The 22,966-nt window shown below is 39.0% G+C and overlaps 2 protein-coding genes across 10 annotated transcripts in view; one reads left to right on the forward strand and one right to left on the reverse strand.

Moving 5' to 3' along the window:
• pyd3 (beta-ureidopropionase pyd3) lies at nt 1-11,703 on the reverse strand. Of its 6 annotated transcripts, none has more exons than XM_086990106.1 (10): nt 11,476-11,703; nt 5,323-5,497; nt 4,959-5,051; nt 4,130-4,296; nt 3,100-3,205; nt 2,550-2,694; nt 1,584-1,835; nt 1,208-1,318; nt 925-1,011; nt 1-625 (listed from the first exon to the last, which is right to left on the reverse strand). In XM_086990106.1, exons 2-10 carry the CDS (start codon nt 5,427-5,429, stop codon nt 515-517), a joined length of 1,179 nt encoding a protein of 392 aa, XP_086846232.1. In that variant the 5' UTR covers nt 5,430-5,497; nt 11,476-11,703; the 3' UTR covers nt 1-514. The 6 variants fall into 6 exon arrangements, with proteins under 6 accessions (XP_086846232.1, XP_022662933.1, XP_022662931.1 ...); XM_022807198.2 differs by lacking the exon at nt 11,476-11,703 and adding an exon at nt 9,454-9,593 and having other exon boundaries at nt 5,323-5,432; XM_022807196.2 differs by lacking the exon at nt 11,476-11,703 and adding an exon at nt 9,454-9,593.
• The window catches only part of LOC111251031 (uncharacterized), a 26,258-nt gene continuing 13,695 nt past the window's right edge, over nt 10,404-22,966 (forward strand). For 2 of the 4 annotated variants that reach the window (XR_015328369.1, XM_086990112.1), the window contains exons 1-2: nt 10,404-10,603; nt 11,789-11,965. Coding sequence is in view for 3 of the 4 variants with exons in the window: in XM_086990112.1 (XP_086846238.1) it covers nt 10,556-10,603; nt 11,789-11,965 (225 nt within the window). In the remaining variant the exon portion in view is untranslated. Of the gene's footprint in view, nt 10,604-11,788; nt 11,966-12,997; nt 18,446-22,966 lie in introns of those variants that run through there. The other 2 variants (XM_086990111.1, XM_086990110.1) reach the window with 2 other exon arrangements.

Genomic DNA, 22,966 nt, shown 5'->3' on the forward strand with positions numbered 1-22,966 from the left:
TTTCAGGAATTAACTAAGAATTTATTTCAGATGATTTAAATTTAAAATTTTCAACATTTTAAGAAAAAAACCTGATCCGGATACATCGTATCGATATGTTCATGTGTAAATGTAATTCAACTTTCTATGACGGCTTTACTATTATTGTTGTTTTTTTTTTCCTAGAGAATAATGCATTCGACTAACGCTACATTGAGCAATACCCAGTAATATCCGATAAACGTAGTCGATTCATCCCCCACAAGACCAAGTGGCCATTGTTGCACAGTAAAAAATAGCTAAGTACTTTCCTCATCCTTGTAAACGATATGCATGTATCTATCATACAACGAATGCATTGTACCCTACGCATAGGGTCACTGTTATATGATGTGACCTATCATTACGCGCAACGTTATCTGAAAGAATAGAAAACCCTTGTTTAGCCTTGATTCAGTTTGTGAACGAACCGCTCAACCAAGACACGCTCCTAACTATTCTGTTTCATCGGTAGCAGAAAGCTGAACGGCTTCTATCAGTTGGAGCCAACAGTGGGATCTATAATGATCTGACGCGTCTCAGGATTGAAATGAGGTTGTGACGCCCAACTCAGCACATCGGCGTACATGTCCAAACGTTGAGTCATCTGTAATAAGAGAATATAATTCATTCATTCAATGGTAAATTTTATTTTCGGAAGATCAATCTTCGAATGACAATAGGACCAACGGTTTATCAGTGATAACACTGGTTTGTCCAGAAGCTGATTATGTACAAATGGAAAATTTTAGCAACTCTGCCACAGTGGCTATGCTTTATTTCTTGGACTATTGAAAACTTCCTGTACGACATACAAATTAACGCGGGCTACAAATGTTCGCCAAATGCATATGCTCACCAGTGAAGGAAAATATATTAGGCCAAATGAGTTAAACACTTGCTTACCCGAAATCCCCAGAGATCGCGTATTTGCCGATTGAGGTTCAGGTCAACTTCGGTAACGAGCACGCCTTCACGAGTACGGCTCAGGCCCTATTACGACCACAGTATGATAAAAAAAGAGTCAATACTAATCGTTGTTTACTAATGCTAATTTAACTGAGGCATAAATGCCTGCGTTAGAGAAATTCTATCACCATACTCATGTAGCTAGGGTCTTAGCTAGATGTTTGTTAATTATAATAAAAGGGCAGACTTGAATTTGTTTTTTTTTTTTGTTTAAACATACCGGAGTGCGCGATCCGTCTGGCCCGGCGACGTAGCTTGATCCGTAGAAATAACCAAACGCTTTGTGGGCTGGCTTACCGTCACCCGAGGTAAATTCAGTTGGAAAAATCTCCTAAAATCATGAGCAAATAACATATGTATCTATGGTGGCTCTGGGTTTTTTTGAGTCCCGCCAAAGGGTCGTACTACACAAGCTGTCTGCACAAGGTACGTTATTTGATGTATAATTGCAAGTTATGATTATGCTAATCCAAAGCAGAGCTGTTCGTTCTAGCAAAATCGGAGCAAGGTTGAATAAGGTGTAGAATGAAGCGTGCAAGCAAAAGTTGTTCCAGTTATAGGAATCTGGAATGATGATAATTGTTTTTGCAGTTTACCGTTCCAACACGGTTAATAGCGGCGGTGAAGTAAGAATTAGCCACGGCAGCACAGCGGGCTTCAATTGGCCAGATAGCTTCGCTGAGGCCGTCGACGGTCGCGGAGGGGTTGAACACAATGTCTGCGCCGTGAAGAGCAAAAGCCAACCAGTTAAGAGGATGATGTCGGCCATAGCAGATGTTGATGGCAATTCTGCCAAACGCTGTCTGGAATACTGGGTGTCCAAGGCGGGATTCCATGTAATACGTGGACTGAAAAACAATGGAGTCTGTCAGAAGCAAATCAGCTCTCCAGTAGACGTTCTTCATGCTGGGCAGTACTTCGGGACGCACTATCTTATATATATATATATATATATGTATATAATATATATATATATATATATATATATATATATATATATACGCAATTCTGAACGCGATTAGACCTCGAGACCTTCAGCAGAGGAAGTCACGGCAATCATAGACCCTTCTGCTCTTTGGCGACGGTCTGCGGTGCCATTGATGCAGTACGGTGTAGCTAATATGATATAGGTGGTAATAGTTGTGCAAATTATGTTCCAAATAGACGACACGTGCTTCTATTTTCGCTGGAGTCTGATTTTCTTTGTATCGTATAAATTGTATTCTTGTATCTAAATTCTCTATTTCCTAATGGGACTTAATCGGCCTATAGTCGTAGATAACAAAAGATGTAAACAATTATTTAACTTTCATTTGCTAATGTATCATAGTCATTTAGCTTGCTAAATAACACCAGGTCAATATAATAATGTGACTTTGTTTAAAGTCCAGCTAGCCGAGCAATAGTTGCGCCTTCGTGTTACCATATCATATAGTCTCTTATTGCTACTCTCATCTTGTGACCATTATCTGGCCATTGTCTGGGCTTATTATATTATATCAGTGGAACGCTCGACATGGATGGGTCCAAAAAGTCAAACGATACTACTAGCTACTGCGTACCTCGTTGAAATCCCCAATCCGAGGAATATGGTTCTTACGCGACTTCCCGAGTACCGCGCCCGAATTCGATATGACCACCGCAGTATTCCAGATCACATCTTGTTCGTCGCGTTCAAGAATCGGCGCAATGACAACCATGTTATGTCTGAAGCGATCACCATCGTTCAATACTTTGTTAGTCTAATAACGAACGAGTAGGGCCGTTCAAATAGCGACCACCACCAACTGGATCTCGTGTTCTACTATACTATCATTTTCTGTGCTATAACAGAGCCTGCGACGCAACATAATAATAAAGCTCAGTAACAATACGGCATTTCACGTACATCGAAGGTTTCAAGACGCTGTGCTGATAATATTTACTGAATCATTTAGGGGGTGATCATCTTCGGGGTTAAATAAATCGTCCTTACGTCAGATATAGTCTCGTTTTTTTTTCTTTACTACTCAACAATAGTCTATTTTTGAGCCTACGTTAACTTTGTGTAAGGTGGTCACATAGATCGATTCTTCTGAATCGTATTTCCACATAGAGCAGTGCGACATATACCTTTGTGCTAGGGTCTGGCATCGCTTGACGGTAGGGCCATCTTCAGCACTTTCAGCAAATTCACACCATGGTAATTTTTCACGAGTACAAAATGCAAATGGCATCGCTGAAATGACAATTAGGTCTTATTATTTAGTAAGTTTTTTTTGGAAGTGTTGTTAATTATTTAGATTGACATTTCGGGGTCCTTTGGATTCGGGTCGAAGCTTGAGTATCCTATTATATATCTATATATAATACACTGTACTGTACACACGACAGAACAAAAGAAGGAGAATAAGAATGATATTGTAACTAACTATTTAAATAGACGAAGAAACATTTGCAACTTGAAGTCCCTTTGTGCTTACAAAGTCACTGACACATATGCATTTGCCTCTTCCCTTATTTCTACTGTTAACGTGAGCGCTCTATACATTGGCGTTTCTGTGAAGCCTAAGCTCTCGCGATGGATACAGAAATCAGGCAAATATATCTCGCGTCTATAATTCGAGCGCTCTTAGGCTAAGGCAGTGCAACGTTGGCTCAGGTCGTTATACATAGGCATTTCTTCAGTGATGGTATTTTAGTTCTTACAGCAGGCTGGTCTCTTCTGAAGGTTTATTAGATTTATAAAGCTCACATTCTAGAGGTTCATATACAGAGAATGAATGCTGGAACAGAGGGACCAATATGCGCCTTCACTTTACAGTTTAGCGTCGTTTCCTAATAGCTCTCAAAGGCTATGCGTTGTACTTTTGCGGATCTCTGTACTGACGGTACGTTCAATGATCTTCACTAGATACTGAGAACTGCGTAAATAGGTATGTTCCGCAATTCTTAAAAAGGTCGTCGTCTCACGACAAAGTTTGCTGTCGACGTATCTATCAATCTTTAAGTTAATGAACCTCAAAAAAACACATTTTTGGCGAAAATATAGCAAACAATTAGCTTTATCGGCTTTCCGGTATCTTTGTTAGCAAATCAATCATGTATAGCCCGACTCGACATTATAATGAGGTCGCGTTGGTACCATGAATGAAATACGTACGGAATGCCTCCTGATAGCAGATAACATTGGTTCCGCAAAGCGCGGCAGCAGCCGTGAAAATCTCGATACGATCCAAAATTGCGTTCCGCTGCGCAGACAATGGCTGGTCCGTCGGCACCTGAATTTTGTTTTGTATGACAGCTATACGTACGCGACGAGGTGCGCGACTAAAAACATAAAAATATTTATGTTTAATGAAATGTTTACGATAGTGAAATTTCGTTATCAATAAATCTGATATGCTAAATACGAATAGAAACATCTGCTGTTTGTCGCTTATATACTTCTCTAAACGCTCTAGAGAGGGCGCCACCTTTACTCTGCTACAGGGGAGGATAGGGATGGGACGGTCAGAAGTCAGAGTAAAGACGCAGTTGATCATTTAGGGTCTATCTACATAGCTATTTTATATTTATTATTATTTAACCATTTATCCTTACAGAAGGAACGTTCAATTTTTCTTTGTAAAACAATACAGCGTACTCCAATTGTATCCTGTACTAGTGGATGCAGTAAAAAGCGACACGCTTTATGTAGTAGTGATAAAGTTGTTCGCCTAGTCCCACTAGGTGTTATCAATATTTACCAATACTCGTATATAAGTCCCGACGAGCCAATACGTTGAGGACTATTAGTTGAATATCGTAAGCTGTTAGTATCAACAAAAATATTCTTGAGATTTAACGGAGTATAGCATAGGAATACAGTGGGTATTTTCTTAAACGATGACCATTAAATCAATCCGTCCCTACGTTCTGTTAACCATAGCAGTAACATAAACGATGAACATTTCAATAATACTGTAACTATGACGGTAAAAACTTCGCACCTATCCTCATTGGCGGCGTGCATGGAATAAGCAGCGATCTCGAAATCATTTTGTTCTGCCAGACTCTTTGCAGACTCTGGAATGGTCAGTTCTCTAAAAACCAGATTGACTAGTTATTACAATGAAACGCTACGTAGAAGTTACGCCACGCGGCGGGTTTAAGGTTCTATAGTTGTTTATACAAAAATCTGCTTATCACCTTCAATATGACTAAAATATGTGAAATACAACCGGCTACGATTAGTAGCGCATTAACAAGCCAATTGAAAAAATAGCTAGATCCAACTAGCCAGATTTAAATTTAATTGACTAATCAATGTAATTCAATCGGCAAATAGGTTAAAACAAACGAATAAAATCTTACCCAGGTTTTTTTCCATAAAGAATCCTTTCGACTTCGTGAAGCTTATCTTCGGGTAGGTGATCACGAAGGATCGATTCCAAGCTCATCATTTGGGGACGTTCCGACATCGCCTTTAATTGGGGACAGGACAGCGTAAAATGTTGACAGGATAACCAACCCAATGGGTGCTAATACCCTGTAAATTATGGGGCCAAAATCTGTGATATCGTGTTAGGGCTTTGAGTGACCAGTACGCTTGTGAATACACTCTAACAACGAAATCAAGAACAAATCTAGAAAACGAAAATCGTAATTACCTTCGTTGTTACTGTAACTAAACTATGAACAAGGTACTGTATTCTCTAAAGATTAGCAGGCACTCAGACAACTGCTTAGAACTGCTGCTGCGTAGAAGTCCTGCAGGCAGGACTCCTCAAAAGCCTACAGAACAACATGGTTCTTCTTTCAGTTTGGCGCTGTAAGTAATATTTTTCCAATCTGAGTTCAGGCATTTCTGTTTCGTATTTGTTACTTGTATGACTACACCCAGTGTCCGAGGAGCTTGAACGCGGCTCCACGTCGCCTTCGAACGAAAGAACACTAATGTCGACGGGCTCATTGTAAATCCGAGTGTTTAGCGCAACTAAATTATTAAAACGAATCCGTCATATAATGATATCATATAATAAGCATGTTCCTAGCTATCGATATGGGCATGGAGGCTCGTAAGCGCGTAGAAATAGTTTGTTCCAGAAGGATTTTCAGTGTAACAAATTTGGGCCATTATGCAAAAGATCTGCGGTGCAAATTGTTCGAGTATAGTTCTCATTGAGTTAAGGGAACGACAACTATACGTAATCTCGTTATTAGTTAGACAAAGTAAACACCGTGTATGTTTAAACCGGTTAAAAAATTAATATGACGCTGCAATGATATTGTCAGTAGCTTCGGTATCGAGGATAAAATGTCGGTCGGCATACCAAAAGTATGAACTGCGCGACCTTATCTTCAATATTGGTATGACGCGAAACCCTCAATAGATAAAAGAACGAGTTTTTTTGTTCTTACAACAAATATCATGTTTCTGTCCGGGCGTGTACCTAAACATGCGCCTGCCCTTGGCCCAGTGTACTGGAGCATGCGCGGATCAGTATGAAGCTGGGGGCTCGCGATCTGTCGGGTACAAGTTAAGCCCTCCTGCCCTTAGGCAACTTCCCTCGGTAATAAGCTTGCTTCTTTAATACTTCAGTGAACGCTCAATTTCCTGCTGAAGTATGGCGCCTGTGACTCTTAGCGCATTCTGGAATTTCTACACAATTTTCTAATAAAAATATTTTGCTGTTACGTAATAGAGACGTACCTAGTTAACTGCATCGTTATACGTTTTTGACTTAGGACAGGTCTGGTAATTCGTATGTTAAGATCTTTTTTAAGTACGCTCATGAAATTGTCATCACGAGCATGTTTTACTCATAGTGGGAGTATTTTGGACAATGGCTTGCTATATGCTTCGTTCAGTTCTACATGGACTACCCCAGCTGAATGAAGTTGCACTGTTTGCAAGCTTCTGTACGGAGCTCTGTCAATTAGAAACAGATAAACGTTCGTCAATACGAATTTTTCTGGAGTTTTTTTTTTTTTGATTTCATGTAGACGAGTACAAATGGTATAACAATGGGCCAGAAATATACCGTAGAACGCGCTGATGAATGCTGCAGTATTGAAGTCTACATCGTGAAACCGATGAACCGTCCCGTCTTTTGCAAATTTTGACAATTTTCGATCATTGTTTCATGCTCTTAATACTGACATTTGTTTTAGCACGATAGCTCGTTGTTTGTTTACGGTCGCGCGTATTTAGTTGTGCATTGAAGTGCATGTTTATTCTAGGTTACCTATAGCGGAGTGAATAGAACGCTTTACTGACCCGGTGACTACAGGCGTAAAGGAATCGACTCTTTTTTTAATTAAATGATATCAGTATTTTAAAAGTGCCATATACAGCCGTTAAGGTAGCCTATTCAACTATATGATAAGTTGGTCTGCTAAGATCAGAAGCAGTTGTCTTTGATATATTCACTAGTTGGCCATGCCGTCCAATCACTCACGAGTTTAGAAATCTATTAGAATAGCAGTCGAATAGGTTGCAGGGTAACGAAACCACTTTGAACTCAGTTAGAATAGATGTTTCGACTCCTACGTCTGCTACGACCATTAAGCATAGCTTCTGACGGCCGGTTCCTAGCAGGGAACGAATTGTGTCGGTGCCACTCTAGATCACTTCACATGTGCCGAAGCGTGACATCGCGTCATAGAAAAGCGTCACCATTGTCTCATAAAAACAGCATAATTAATTCCATACTTTTATTTACTTGTCGTTCTATATCAGGTTTCGCCAACCTTTTCAACTCGATCGGCAAAGCTCTCGATTGAACTCGAGAAGTGGTAGTAATTCTAATAAATGAAAATCTGTAGCATCAATTTGTGGGTTGTACAAGCGACACCGCAGTGTTTCCTAGAATCTATAACCGTGAGCTATGGATGATGGTAAAAACTGCCGCGGACCTTAGCGCTTACCACACTAGGCTAATTGAAAATTACTAAACAAAGGAAAGAGAGGCAGCAAGCTTACAACAAAATTACGACGAAGACAACTAAACTCTATGTGATGCTGGCGATGCTTTTCTCGCGTTAGGTTCTTTAGTCGACAGGAAATTGGTATTCCTTCTCCGTTGATGACCACATTTGTTATTCCAGCATCGCTAGACCCCAAACGCCCCGCAAGAATTTAGCGGCTCCATTCCCGTCGCACATTGCAGGTGTTGACCGTGACAACGTTGGGTTTGTTGGTGTCATGATAGCTCGATACAGACGCCAACATTAGCGATCACTCTCTATTTTGTAACACCGTTCATTGAACCTTAGCGTTTCCAACCTTCTTCCAAGTGCTAACTGAAATTGCTTACTTTAGCACCTTCACTTCCCAGGAATATACAATCTCATATACGAAGAACCACCGGTTAACATTGTCATAATATATAATGATCGCATTAGGATTGACTCGTTACATATAACAGTACCCGTATCCCTTAACTTGTTTACACTTTAGTCATATTGAGATGTCAAATCATCGTGGTCGTCAAGATCCGATAGGACGTTACATGTAAAAGAAACCGACAGCGCTCGCGTCCTTCGCCAGTTAAACAGCCCGATAAAAATGTATTCGACCATTTTTACCCTGACTTGAAGCACCTACGTTCTACAATTGAAATACAGACTTTTGTAGCGTACCGAGGTAACCCGCTGCGGATCAAAGTGCGTGGTAAGGCTGCATGGTACAAACAGTGGATGTTGCAAGCCGATGATTTCTCGCTCTGTTACACTTGGCCACATGGTCGGTCACCCAACATATCGGCAAGCAATTGCATAACTATGCAGCTATAACCGGACGATTCAAGAGCTATCTTGTAGACCGAACTTATCATAACTTCATGAGGGTTTTGTATAAAAAAATAAGGATCATTTAGCACATCGCCATGTTAATAAAAGACAATATGCTACCTTCTATCACTCACATCCAGTTGACCAACTAATTCGTGTTAACTTATTAAATAATATCACAGTTGTATTCATGATAACAGTAAAAAAAATTGAGAATTACGTTATTGGCAAGAAAGACGCAAGCATTTTTAACTGCTGCTGATGCTGTCCTTCCAGACCAAAGTCCTCCGAAACAATATCATATCCCATGCAGCTATATAGGATATTACTATCGAATCTAGTCAGACAATATTTACTTAGGTTTTTTTTTCAGACTCTAACATACATTCCGAAATGCACTTGATACAAAGCAGGATCTTATACTCAGAGACATCCTCCGACAACCGAAAAAAGCTTTCCAGAACGTGCTATCACAGTATTCGAAGGATAACTTTATGCCTCATGTACATTCAATGGAATAGGTGAAGTAAAATGAAAGCTTTGACGGATTCCAGTTACTTAATGTAAATTTTTATGTTATTAAAGAAACTGTCTATGCAAACGTCCGTAAAGGAGCATTAATTCTAAGCACTGCAGTCATCACGATACATTGTTTCGGCATTCAAGAGGTTATAACTACGATTCACCAGCTAATTAACTGATGTTGCTAACCTGCTTCGTACTGTGTCGGGTGGACGTAACGCTGCACTGAAACACACGTTACACGAGAGACGCACCGGCGTCGAATGATGCCTTTTCCAGAAATCTGCAAAGTGGCACGTTCTTTGACTGGTGTGGGGCTGTTTAATCTATCGTTTTACTGTCGACTTGCCCGCTTTATCTCTCCTCCGTGTGCGTATGCTTTGATGTGGATGTGTGACCGCTACGACTCTCCCATTGTCGAACAGACGGGATGGCGCTACGCGGAGCGTCCGTATTACCGTCGGCCAAAAGCACGCAAGTGCCAGAGCTACGACGACGCTCCACCGAGCGACATTCAGTACTGCTCCTGACAATAGATGCTTGACAGGCATAGGTTTCACAAGTTTCAGAAGTCAAAGAAAATTAAAACATGCGAAGGTAGATCTTTCACTAGAAGTGTCCATGACTGACGATAAACAAAACATATTCTATTGTTTTTGCCACTGCTCAATGTTTAATGATGCTGTTGACTAATGTTGCAGAGATTTTCAATTTCAAGACAAGCGATCATTAGAATAAAACTACTATCATTTTTTTTTTATAGATAATATTTTTAAAAGTTATAAGCGCTCATATCTGCATTGCGTTTGTCGCTATAGTCTAATTACATGGAGCATAGGCCAGCGAACCTTGGCCGTATCTATACGGCTTTAGCAATGTAAAGGCGGCAAACTGCCAACACATAACAAACTGACCCAGCGATCATTTGCATCTGTGTCGTTTTTTCAGATAACCGTCTTGAACGCGTCCGCCAAAATGGCGAGCCACTTACCAATTGCTAACCGCCTGCGCCCCAGGGGATCAAGGGTCAGGGTTAGTGTATTGATCCGAACTTTTTTCTTCTGCGTTCAGACGACACAGCACAACGCGGGAGGGGTTCGGTGCAGCGTAAATTCTCATAGCGTTCCTACAAATGTTGAAACTAAGAGCAGATCTAAAACTTGCTTCAAATAGTTCGCATATCCTAGAGAAGGATGCCGTTTAAAAGCTTGATAAAGATGAAACAAATTGCTTGCCTATAATTTTTCTGAGTATTTACCATAATTCTTTTTGACCCATCTCCATTCATCGAATGCTATCGGAAAGCTACACGTTGCTTTACATGTACACCACGAACGTGGTAAGAAAAAGAGAAACTTCTATATTATTATCACGTTAGAAACAACCACCATGTGTTATGTTCTCTAATAATTATGTTATATACACAGATGATTAGCTACGCTTGATATTTCCTAGTTAGACAGTTAACCTCGCTCGCGTGCTTGTAACATCTTTGTTGATTTTTATTTGTCACTATGAGGATCACTTGAAAAAATTGATCTAGCTAGTCAATAGCTTAATATTCGCTAAAACAAAAAACTGAGACAGAACTGCGTAAAAAGAGCTTCCCCGCCAAAGATCTTATACTATGTTGAGAACTTAGGTTACAGTTCTGCCCCTTTCGTTGTCAATGAAAGTTTCTAATTTAACCAACCGTTCTCTAGTCTACCATTCTGAAATGAAGTCTGCTTTGCGTATTATTAAGCGAACTTTAATTCTACGGGTTTTACGTATTTGTTTTAAAAGTGATCACTGATGTCTTTTAGACCCGAAATTATTGCAGACTCCCCAACCACTTGTGAGTGGTTTTTGCACAAGTTACTTTCCAATATTTCTATTTCGCTGCATCATTCGATGCAGAGCTATGAATAACTGACCGCTGATATTTCGAATCTCTTCTCTTATAACAAGGCCCTAATTTACAACAATATCTATAGTACATATCATGCCATAGGCCGCTGCTTAGTCAAAATCAACTAGACTTTCAAACGATAGTGACAGAATAAATTGGCGGCAGTTAGACCTCTAACATACGATACACGGAACGCTATTTCTAGTTCACGGACATGATTAGGTTTGAACCCGGTAGAACTGAATATATTCCCTCTAAACTCTATTACGCCTTTTCTCGAACTGAAACCGAAAAGGTGTTATTTGGCCAATAAGACTTACCCCGCGCCAGCCTCGAATACGAGCGTGTCACTTATAGATCAAATACTAGCATTCAATGTTTGGACGTCGCTGCATTGTATGCTCGGACCAGTATCAATATAGTTTATTATAGAGATGTGCAAGCAATGTAGCAAACACCACGGTCTTTCAAGTTACTTAGACCTGTCTTATAAGATTTATTCACCACACAAATAGGAAGATTCTTTTTGTAGTCTGTGAATCCGATCGTCCGCGTTTCGTAGTTAGTGCACCAAATCGTTTATTTTCGAGGTAATTCTTTCCACAAAAGTGTCTTTGTTCATTCTCTTTCCAGCCTCCCTTTGCTCCCTTGACTCTGTATCCTACGAAACGCGACCCCTGTTTTACGTCGCCGTGTCCTCTCCTAATTGCTTCGAGAGTCGCGCAGAACGCCAGCGTCTTTGGCATCATCTTCGAGCCCTGCTTTACAGGATGCGCAGTACGCTCATGGATCCTTTCGTATTTTTCTCAGGTGTGTCTGAAAATGCTCATGGGAAGCCCGGTAAGAGAATCGGTGGGGTTCTTTCTATCTATCTATCTATCTATCTACTGCTTAATGTTTGCTATTATATAACGCAGAGCCGCTTTAGAGTTGCTTGTAGAAATGGCACACCACGTCGCTATAGTGGCGCCCCAAATTTCGTTGGGATTAGACCAGCGAAACTTGTTGTCTTTTGTTTTAAACCGCCATTAGATTGTATCCGCTACTGGCATGAATGCCCTTAACTTGATGACGGTTCTGTGTATTACTCTGAATGCAACAATTATCTGGGCTTTCCTGAGCAACTCGCTCGTTTGCCTCTCTGAAGCGATTATCGATGCTCGGACTGGTGCGTGGCAAAGCCATATTAATACTGGTTCAGATTAGCGATTGATGTTAGTGACCTACCGAGTCGCTGATGTTAAGCATCAGCTCATTCACTGTGCCACTGCAATCTTGACGTATGAGGTTTCATGCATGGTTTAATCCTGTTACGTCCGAAGGTATCCAGCTGTCTGATGTGATCGTAGCTCCCTTCGATTTTATTTTCATTTGTGAGTTATGAGCGAGGCCATTTGACCTTCAGTTGGCATTAATGTCGGATCGATCCCTTCCGTCTATCTCACCCAACGCCTCCCTTGCTGAGCGTATACGCACGGTAACTGCGACATTGTCAATATACACTACGTGCTAGAAAATACAAATGACGTATTCGCAAAGGTCCTGCTAAAAGTTTTTTCACTGAATAAATGGCTTGCCTAAAGTCGAGTAATTTCGATTACCGTGCACCGAAGTAACAAAATTCGTACGAGCGGTAATCGTCAGGGCGTCCTGATTAATGATTGCTTGCGATGATAGCGCAATCAACATAAACAGACTTTATACATTAAAGAAAACCTCTGTGCAACGTTGAGCGATGTGCTGTCTCGCGTGGCTAAAAATGTATCACCCATAGTGTAAACTTACACGGACTAAAAAGCTTCCTGGTGTGGTAGTTTCTTATCAACGAAAACATTATTGCAGGACTCTGATCCTAACATTCAGCCCCAACGGATGACGTCCTCGTCTACGTAAATTTAAGGTCGATTCTAGGTGTATATGCGGGCGAAGGGGCCGAATCGGAGACTGCTTGTTTTCAACCGGAAGTTTGACCATCCGAGACCATCTCGCCCTCGATATTAAGAAAATGCGTAATCACGGGTGGCTTTTTAAAATATTGCAACGACAAGAATCAAAACAAATTTTAAAATTGTAAAACTCAAAGAAGGTATACGTACAGTCAGTCAATAGCAGATCTTTCCTACAACTAAAATATTAATATATATTTATTGTCGTCTTATATTATTATTAGACGTTATCTGAACGCATGTTACGGCTCTCAGGTAACAAAATCACGGAACGTTTTGGCAAAGTGCTCAATATTGCTACAAACCCATTTGAACATTGGAAAAACCAAAACATATAATCATTATAATATTTCTACACCGAAAATGCTATCAGTAAATTTACTAGTTAGACTATATCTATATAGATTATACGGGTCGGTGGGTTACGTAACGCAACTTGTTGCCGATCATCAATTGCAAGTAACCCAGGCTGAGATACGAGTTTCGTCTGTACACAGATATTGCAGAGTCAAAATTTACCAGCTATTTTTCTTTACCTTGCCCCGTTCTCTAGTCATTCAGATGTGCCAATGTTGATAAACTCGATTAGTGATAGATTTAGTACAAAACTGAGTTCTTGATGGGTCGGCCATACATCTCTTGTTAAGTGAGCGTAGATAGAATCATTTCAAATAGCCAAATACCAATTTTCTCATGTTCGATAAATGCTTGAAGATTCAAAGCCAGTGTCGCGATTACTTGCGGTTTGGACGTTTAGTAAAAATCAAACAAGTATACACCATCGCCTGAAAACGATGCGTTTGTAAAGCAAAGAGGCACAATGGTTAATATTTTGAAGAGGAGGTCTATTTCCTGGGTTTCATTTAGATAAGATCTTATCGAAATCATATGCCGGATCGATTTGGCCACCTTTTCAATCCGTTTCAAGGAGTCTACAAAGGTTTCAAGACATAATGAAGCAAACTTTGACTCGCGTTTAGCCGAGAATGAATCTGTGGCTCAAAAAAAAAAAAGCGAAATCGTCGCTATTTAGCTCGGTAAATAATCTCAAAAAAATATGTATTATAATAATGGATAGTAAGTAAACAATACATCTAAAGATACAGAATTTTCAACGCGGCGAAAAGTAGTTATAGAACGCAGAGAAGCACGACTTGCAAGCATCTACGTATTGCTTAGGTAACAGTCAATAATACTACTCGTATACATATATATATAACAACAATAAAGCAGTCGTACATGTTTAACAAATTTACCAACTCAAATATCTTTAGCATGTCCAGCCCCGTTCCGAGTTACCGTATGCTAGGCCGAGAAACGGGTTTTGAATGCGACCCAGCACGAAATACACTACTGTGTTTTCTTGCAAACAATTTTTTTAAAGTACTTTTTGTGTTATTCAGTCAACCGTAGATCTTATAAGAACAACATATTCATCTGGCTGCTTATTTACACATAAAGCCAGAGACAGAAATTTATAATGCTGGCATTATAAGAGAGTTGCATTTGAGGTAAGACCTCGATCTCTGCATACTCAGCTTGCTGGCGCAAAGCTGGTATTCAGGTTTTAAGGAATAGTGACCTGTGTTTTATTTGTATTTATTATATATTTTATTTGCTTCGACACCTTTGTCTACCTAAATAGGCGATAAGAATTTTCAGACACCCGCAACCTGAGTCCTTTTTAAAGTATGCTTTACTCGGACCAAATATTTGGTATTTCAAATAGCACAACGCTTCATTATTTAAAGGCGCATTTGGTTTAGAAATAATGGTTCGCAGCCCGAATTTAAAACTTACCTGTACACGTTATCCTGCCAAGTATACTTACTTCATTTGAAAGCTACTGACCATTGTTCACCTTTAAGCTTCTGTCGCATCTAAGCAACGCTGCGTTACGTTCGCGTGAGTTGGTTCAAAAGCCATAGAAACTAGTACAGATATTTAATCGGCTTACTATAGATCAGACTATATAAAACGAATAGAAGATTTCAGTCCACATTTTTCCTCGGGCAGAGAATAACCATTTCATGTTGTCTTGTTAAAATTGAAGTAAAAAACTTGTAGAATGCATAGAAAAATTCGTTATACTTCCTACTGCATTTAATTGATAACCTTGATAATTCTAATTAGTGATCCAGTGCAGCCACTGGCTTTTACAGATGATAAGCATGGCTTCTCTTAATACCCTGATGCCTGGAACTGAGCAGGCATTACAACCTGCTCTGCCTAAAGGACATCTACTAATACACGTGTTACGTCATGTAACTCAAATTTTTAGCATCACAAACTAGTAGAGTACAATAACTCTTTTAAGAACTTTCAGTATTATGGGTGTAGGACAGCAAAGTCTATTTAATTATCATTAAGGAAAAGAAAAATAAAAATAATTTCAGCTTTAATCTATGTCAAGTACTACCATTTTAAATGTTTAAAAATTTGACTGAATGGCTTAACTGAAAAAAACAATTGCATAAGCCTTTAGTGTGCGGCATTATGAGCCATATATATTTTGAAATGTAAAAATTATGTACTTTAATTGCAGGATATACGAAAACGTGGTGACAATGCCGTGTGGTTTGTACTTCGGTTTTACATAGAAGAAATAATTCTATTTTTAGATTGTTTAATGTTTTATTTGATTCTAAATTCTATTCAAACGACAGTACGCTTAAGGATTATTTTTGCCAAAAGTCGGAGTCACAAAACTCAAAGGTTAGATTTTACCCGAAATAAAATAACAAGAGACATTCGACTTATTTGGTTCCCTTAGCAGAATATTTCCGATTTCCGGACATGTGCCAATGACCTAGCCGATGTCGTGGCTGCAGATGATCGTACTGCAGCTATCCAATGCTTTTCTTTAAGGGGTATAGCATAATACATTAACGTACGTTGCACGGAGATTCAGTACGCTAATACTCATCGAATTTTATAATCCTAACCTGATGAAATGTACCTTCCGACCCTTCAAAGGCCTACATGCTGCTAACCGCATCAGCATTGTTTCAGTGCTCGTTTACTGAGACTTCATCTGTTCGAAGTTATTTTACAAAAATAGTGAGATTCTCCTCAAGCACTACTCAGTGCGGCTCCTATATAAACCTCACGGATTCTTTGTTCGTCAATATGCTGCAGAACGTTATCTGCGTTCCCTTGAGCCTCCTTCAGCTGTTATGAGCTATATAAAACACAGATGTTAACTAAATGTTTCCATCATGTACGTTTGGTATTGCCCGTCTCCAAATAGAACACAGATGAGTATGACATCTCTCCTATGTCTATTATATCACTTTCTTAGGCTTCGGATTAGTGCTTTGACCCATTGAGTGTGTATATGTCCACGGCACCAGCTGCAAGAGGTGTTTCGCCACACATAGCTCTCTACTTGGTTGACACCGTCATTCGCTCAGTTCACCAAAAGGTTTTCATTGCATTTCAACGCTAGATCGTCAATTGAAGCGCCCCGTCGTTGCTTAGATTTTAAAATCTACGTGGATTGCAACTTAGGAAAATGCGAGGTCATTTTCACGGGAGATTCACTGGACCAGCGAAATGTTGAAACCCAATTCAGCGCCGTGGTTTTTCCCGAAACGAACTACATTCATTCTGAGGCTATAGACCATTTTGGGCCCTTGATTAATTTGTGTCGATTTTTTTAGAATCGTGTAACTAAACCTCGACTGCCTACCGGACTCAAACCCCATATGAGTATGACGCTCTCATAAACCATGTTATGTTTATGACTATACAGCAGGAGGTCGCTTCGCTTTGCTTTATGTGTACAATGTGAACCTGTTTGACTGATTGTCATGTTGAGAATTAACGGTTTATGATCCAACGACTCGACAGATGCTGGATAAAATATTCAATAAAATTAACTAATTTGCATATATTAAAAGCTGTTATATTTGAAATCCGTGAGCCTTTACTCGTTCACCCTGCAATGAACCAGCTGACGCGAACAGATTATAGATCTTGAATTGAGCTTAGTGTCAGGAAGATGATCCAGATACGCGGAAGCCCACAGAAACCTATGGCTTTAGCAAAAAAGGCCAAGAATACTAGCCACAATATTGACTACAGCCTGCCATAACAAACTGGAAGACAAAATCTGTCGGCATTTTTTGCGTAGGACCTTTTCGGCAGATAAATTCGTATTCATCTTAAATAAATATATGAGTAGCACCACGTCACCGCGCAAATAAATTGTAATGCATAAAAGACGGAAGTTAGAAATAAGGTGCGTACAGTGGCAGATAGGGTAACGATTTTCGAAAAAAACGTAAGTAAAAAATATTATTGGAGTATGTAGCAGGTCTTATTATCCACTGTTGCGTCATCTTCATGTCATGCGACGCCTTTCGCGGAACACTCGCACTTTTTTTTAGTTCAACAATGTATAACGATAGGGAACACAATGACTAGCACTTTAGCAAAGCCATCGTAAAACTGTAAGAAAAACAAAGTAGAATTCTTGTCCCGTCATTTGTTCATGCCAAGCGTTATATGTACACAAACAAATATGTACGAATGACCTCTAAATTCTTTACCGTGCAGTACACTCAAGGGTTCTACAATTAAAGAGAAACGCCAACATAATATAGAACTGAATACAGAGAGAATGAGAAGGCTTCTATCTATTTATTCGTTTTTCTATTATTGAAAGCCATTTTATTTTAGCCATTGAAATACGTTACACTTAAGGAATAGTCTCCATCCGTCTTCAGTTCAAGATGCTTGTTCTTCGACTGGGTATAAATTCGCCAACTGTTCAGCCTTAGTCTACTTGTGATACTTTACATTCTCATTTTTACCTCCCACCTACTTTCTCAGCAACAAACAGCCACGGTGATACTACTGCATATTTCTAATATCAACCTACGTTCGATTTCAAATAGCAATCCCGAGATGTCTACAGAACTTGTTTCAGTCTAATTCTTACGTAAACTTATTTACCCTGGGGTCGGCCTGCACTTTCATCCCTAGAAATAAATTAAATATTTAGGTAGGGGTCTACCCACCCATATAAAGACTAGAGATTGAATCAAATGGGTTCGGTACTGATTGTTTTGACAGTCATCTGAAGAATGCAAAACATAGTAAAATGAACTAACCCATTGTATCTTTACGATGCTTGTTGTTTTTAGTGTTTTGTATAGGAAACAATTTTACGATTATGCGAACCGAAATTATTTAATGTAATCCATAGTATTTTTGAATGATTCGGATAGTTCGGATGATATTTCTCTAGAATTTCTTACCTTCAATAAATTCAGTACCTTCAATAATCTACAGAAGAATGGTTCTAGTGAAATAATTTATTCATCTATAAAGATTCATTCCATTTATATAAATAGACACGAACATCAACAACTTGAATGTACTTGGTAAGCTCCAGATACGATTCTTATTTAGGAACAAAATTACGTATGATCGCCACTGCACGTTATTGACTTCGATTTGAAAATTGCTCTTGTGTGAGCTTCGAAATACGTGATCGGTAAATCTGATTGCTGACTCTTCTTTGAAAGCGTCAGAGTGCATAGGAACATCTGACAATGACTCATAGACGCACAGGACAATGCTATCGTAGCCCATGAGTGCATAGGCTGAGGCGATGCGACCTACATGGGCGACAAAAAGAAATACCCAGCGTTAAATTATTTGGGAAATTCTCATATGTACATCACTTTCTTTCGGTATTTCTATTTTTAAAAGTACTTTGATGAGCTTATAAGGACTGCTCAAAAGCGTGTATAGTTGATCTTTATTTTTGCTTTGTTCTCAGAAGTAGTCGGCACTTCATGATAATATATGCCCAATTGTTCAAGGTGCACTGAACATTAACGCTTCTGTTTGGCGTATGCTTTCTTTGTTCTCCAAATCTACACCCTTTATTGGAGTTTCTCCTCCGGCGTAAGTAGTTTACACGGCATCATCCTGGGATGAAGTATGGTCCTATAGCAACCCCTTAAAGCACTCAACGTAATCGACACTACAAGTAGCAACCCTCCATTTCGGTGGTAAAACTCCAGCGTCGACAAGTAAGATATGTGTGGCAGAAAAATGTAAAGATAAGTGATCACTTCCTATAGATCAAGTCGTTTATTAAAGAGGTTAGATGTGTGGTAAAACAAAATGTCGTTGTCTACTTTTCCAGCCATACTGTTGTTACTAAAAGCTTCTAAAATATCAAAACATCTTGAAAATGAGGCTGGTGAAATGAGAAAATAAGTTAAACTCTACAGCCATACTCGAAGGAAATACATGTAACAAGATTTCGCCTATTCTCATATAAACAGACAAGAGCACATGCCACTGGGCTGCAAGTTACCACAGATATCTAACTAATAAATTAATCAAGTAGCTATTTGCATTACGTATACGAGACACATAAGCATGGCATCCTAAATTCACTTACCTCTCATGATCAATAAAAACTATTTGCGAACATCCTAAAGATTATCCCTGCGTTAAAAACTGACATAAAAACCATCTTCAGCAACGTTCGAGAAGCACCGGATGATTCCGATTTTCCGAGAGTGAAAAGAAGATTTTTTTACGCAGAAAATGAAAGACCTCGTTCCCCTTTATAAAAGAGTTGTACATAGAGGCTTTTCGATAGTGTTTTAATAGAGAACGGGAGAAACACGTAGAGTCCAAGCGCAAAAATTATTATTATTATTATGCTATCGGATCAATTTTGCATCACAAAAATTTGGTTCACATAAAAAAATAGATAATATTTGATGACACTTATATTGAATTTTTGTGAATCATTTGCTGGTCATACATAAATAGGGTAAACAAGGAAGATACTTTTGCAATCGAATAGATAACAGTCCCAAAGTATCCTGGTTTGTTTTTACCTATTTTATTCTGCATGTTTTTTTTTTTTTAGTTTTATCACTCTTAGTGTTATTTCAAATAGTGAACAATAGTTTATATGTAAGTGCAGTTAAATTGTGTAAGTAGTCGGACACAATCGAAAAGCGAAGTTAATAATTTATCTAAATATGATGATATGACAATAACTACGGTTAAATTTAGATAAATAAATTGTACCGACAGGACTCCAAAACAGTATACATAAATTTTAAATAAGGCGAGTATTTCAACAAGAAACGTTCGCAACGTAACTTTTCACCTTTTTATAGGGATAAGTATCGAACTTCATGCAAACCCATAGAAAAATTTAGTAACACTAAACATTGGAGGCATTGTTGGAGGTGGACTTGGACTGCTGCACATGCCCAGCGCAGGCTTATTAAATGTCTGCCCTTAGAATACGCTATTAAACGAAAAACTAGGAAAAAATTACATATATATAGTAAACGCTAACATGAGGGTGTATTTAGTCAAATGCTATAATACCACAGCGAACTTCTTTGTTGTTTGAGATGATCATTTCCTTCGCAGCCTAAACGAGTTCATCGACCGAGATCGAACAATCCGATAAAAGCAAGAATTTTTGTGACAAATCGTCCAAGAAATTACTTCGTTCCATCATATTATTATTGTAAATATCAGACGGGCGGAAAAGATTGTGCAACTTTTTTCATTTCTTTTCATTTTGAATTTTGGAACTCACACAATTTGCTTTTCGAACACGTCGTGTTTATGCAATCGACCTTTTTGCAGCAGACCATTCTTGTACAAACCAACCTTTGGCCTGTCTCCACCTGGTACCTCATGTATCAGCATCCATAGTTATTATAATCTTCTTTTTCTGTGGATCTTAACGGTATGCGTTAGCTGTCCTATGTATGACTTCAGTTTGAGAAGGAAAATCGCAGCCAACAGTTACTTTTATACCGACGATATCGATCCACAAGCATTTTTCCTCCTTTTATAACTAAGCACCTGCTTTTTTCAAGATTTGTCTGCCTAAAGAGTTTAAATTTTCGGCACTTTGCCAATTAAGTATCTGCACATGTTCACTTGAAAAGTTGGGGTAAAAGATTCAGTGTACATTTTCTATGTACATAAACAAATATTAGGTTAGGTTAGCTTAGCTTAGCTGTTAGGTTAGCTGTTAGGTTAGCTGTTAGGTTAGGTTAGGTTAGGTTAGCTTAGCTTAGCTGTTAGGTTAGCTGTTAGGTTAGCTGTTAGGTTAGGTGCAATGTGCCCGTTGGAGCTAGATCTGTACACTATTCTATCCAGGATAATCGATTCCATTAATCGAACTGACGAACTTCTTTTTTGGGAAAGATAAAAACTAACAAGTACACTGGTTTTTTGTCATCATCTAAATAAATTTTTCGGATTTTGCATCCGGTGTTCACGTCAGACGAAGCCTTAGCGTTGTGTCGTCACCCGGATATGTTTTGCTGAATGAGTAAAAAAAAATTAATAAAACATCAATGTTGACCGAAATAGCGACTTGTACGATGGATACGCGAGAATGCTTACTCTGTAAATTAAACCTAGCTACTAACTACTTTTAATGTAAATCTGCTGTAAACGAACTATTTTCAGGCAAATTAGAGGTTGGACATGAGTGCGCCTACACGAGCGTGTTTTGATGTTTTAGATCGTTCTTCGAAAAAAGTGTTTTCTTTAAAATGGGGTCTACTTCGAAGCTGAGAGAACTAATCTTGATGGTTTACCGAATAATTCCTAGCGCTAAATTTACAAGATGTATACTAGGTAGGGTTCACCATTTAAGATGGAAGCAGTATCAACAAACCTTAAATAATTAGATCCATATATTTTATCGGTGATTCTCCTAGTCTGTAACAAGCTATACCATGACGAAGTAGCAAAAGTTGAAGCAGAATATGAATATTTCAAGTAACAGGTCGAACTACTTTCGAGAAAGATACACGTGAGTATATTTTATCTACATTTGATATATGCATAAAATTAACATATGTATTGTCCATATTAACACATAAACTTAGTAACCCGTTCGTCCGCTACTATTGTCATTCAGTAGCATTATCTAATCAAATTATACAGTAAAATATACAATATTAAAGACGTACCAGACATGCAAACCTAGTAAGAAAAAAAAAGCGGCACCATTAATCGTATCTACCTTGAGCCAAAAAAACACTGTATATTTGTGGTCTGGGAGCACAGAATGATGTATTTCCTGACTGGTCTTGTAGCAGCGGCAGATTGAATCTACTTGCCGGAAAGCCTTCCATAGACCGGGGCGGCAGCAGCGTAGTTGACAGCCTGGTTGGATCCGAGAGGGGCATAATCGGCGAGAGGGGCACTCCAGCTCACGGAATACTGGCGTAGGTGGAAGCGATGCAACGAGAGCTAAACTACACTATTTTTGTACGACGATTACTGGCAGGCGTTCTTATAATCGAACGCTAGATGCTCATTAAGGCCAGTTTCTCGCCAGAAGGTACCGCTGGGGATTACGTACTACTGGTTGATTAGCTTCATAAAAATTTCCCAGAAAAATGAACTAGGAAAATGAATGGTCGACAGCCTTTCTAGTGATGATTTGTGCTTGATTCTTCTAGCTGCAGTTGAGAATTATACTGTTGTTGGACAATTGTAATATATATACGTAGACATATATTGTAGTACATTGTACTGCTGGACATGAATTCACTACCTGTTATAGTACTGGTTCGGGGCAATGCACGCTCTCAGTGATTAGAGCTTCGTGTTTTTTTGGCATTTTCTGTCGAACTGGCGTTTACGATTTTCACGCAGTAACTATTCGTGTTCACATCTTCTGTTTCCATCTTCCGACGGCAGTCTACTCGAACGAGTCAACGATATCTGCAATCTAATGCAGATTCGTCGCTGGGTATATTTAATACTAAAAATCCCTATTATGGAACGTAGCTGGGCTGTTTTTTTCAAAAAGCAATGCAAACCTTTAAAACGTAAAGGA

This window comes from Varroa destructor, unplaced genomic scaffold, assembly GCF_002443255.2.
Source record: "Varroa destructor unplaced genomic scaffold, Vdes_3.0 BEIS01000005.1, whole genome shotgun sequence".
Lineage (NCBI taxonomy): Eukaryota > Metazoa > Arthropoda > Arachnida > Mesostigmata > Varroidae > Varroa > Varroa destructor.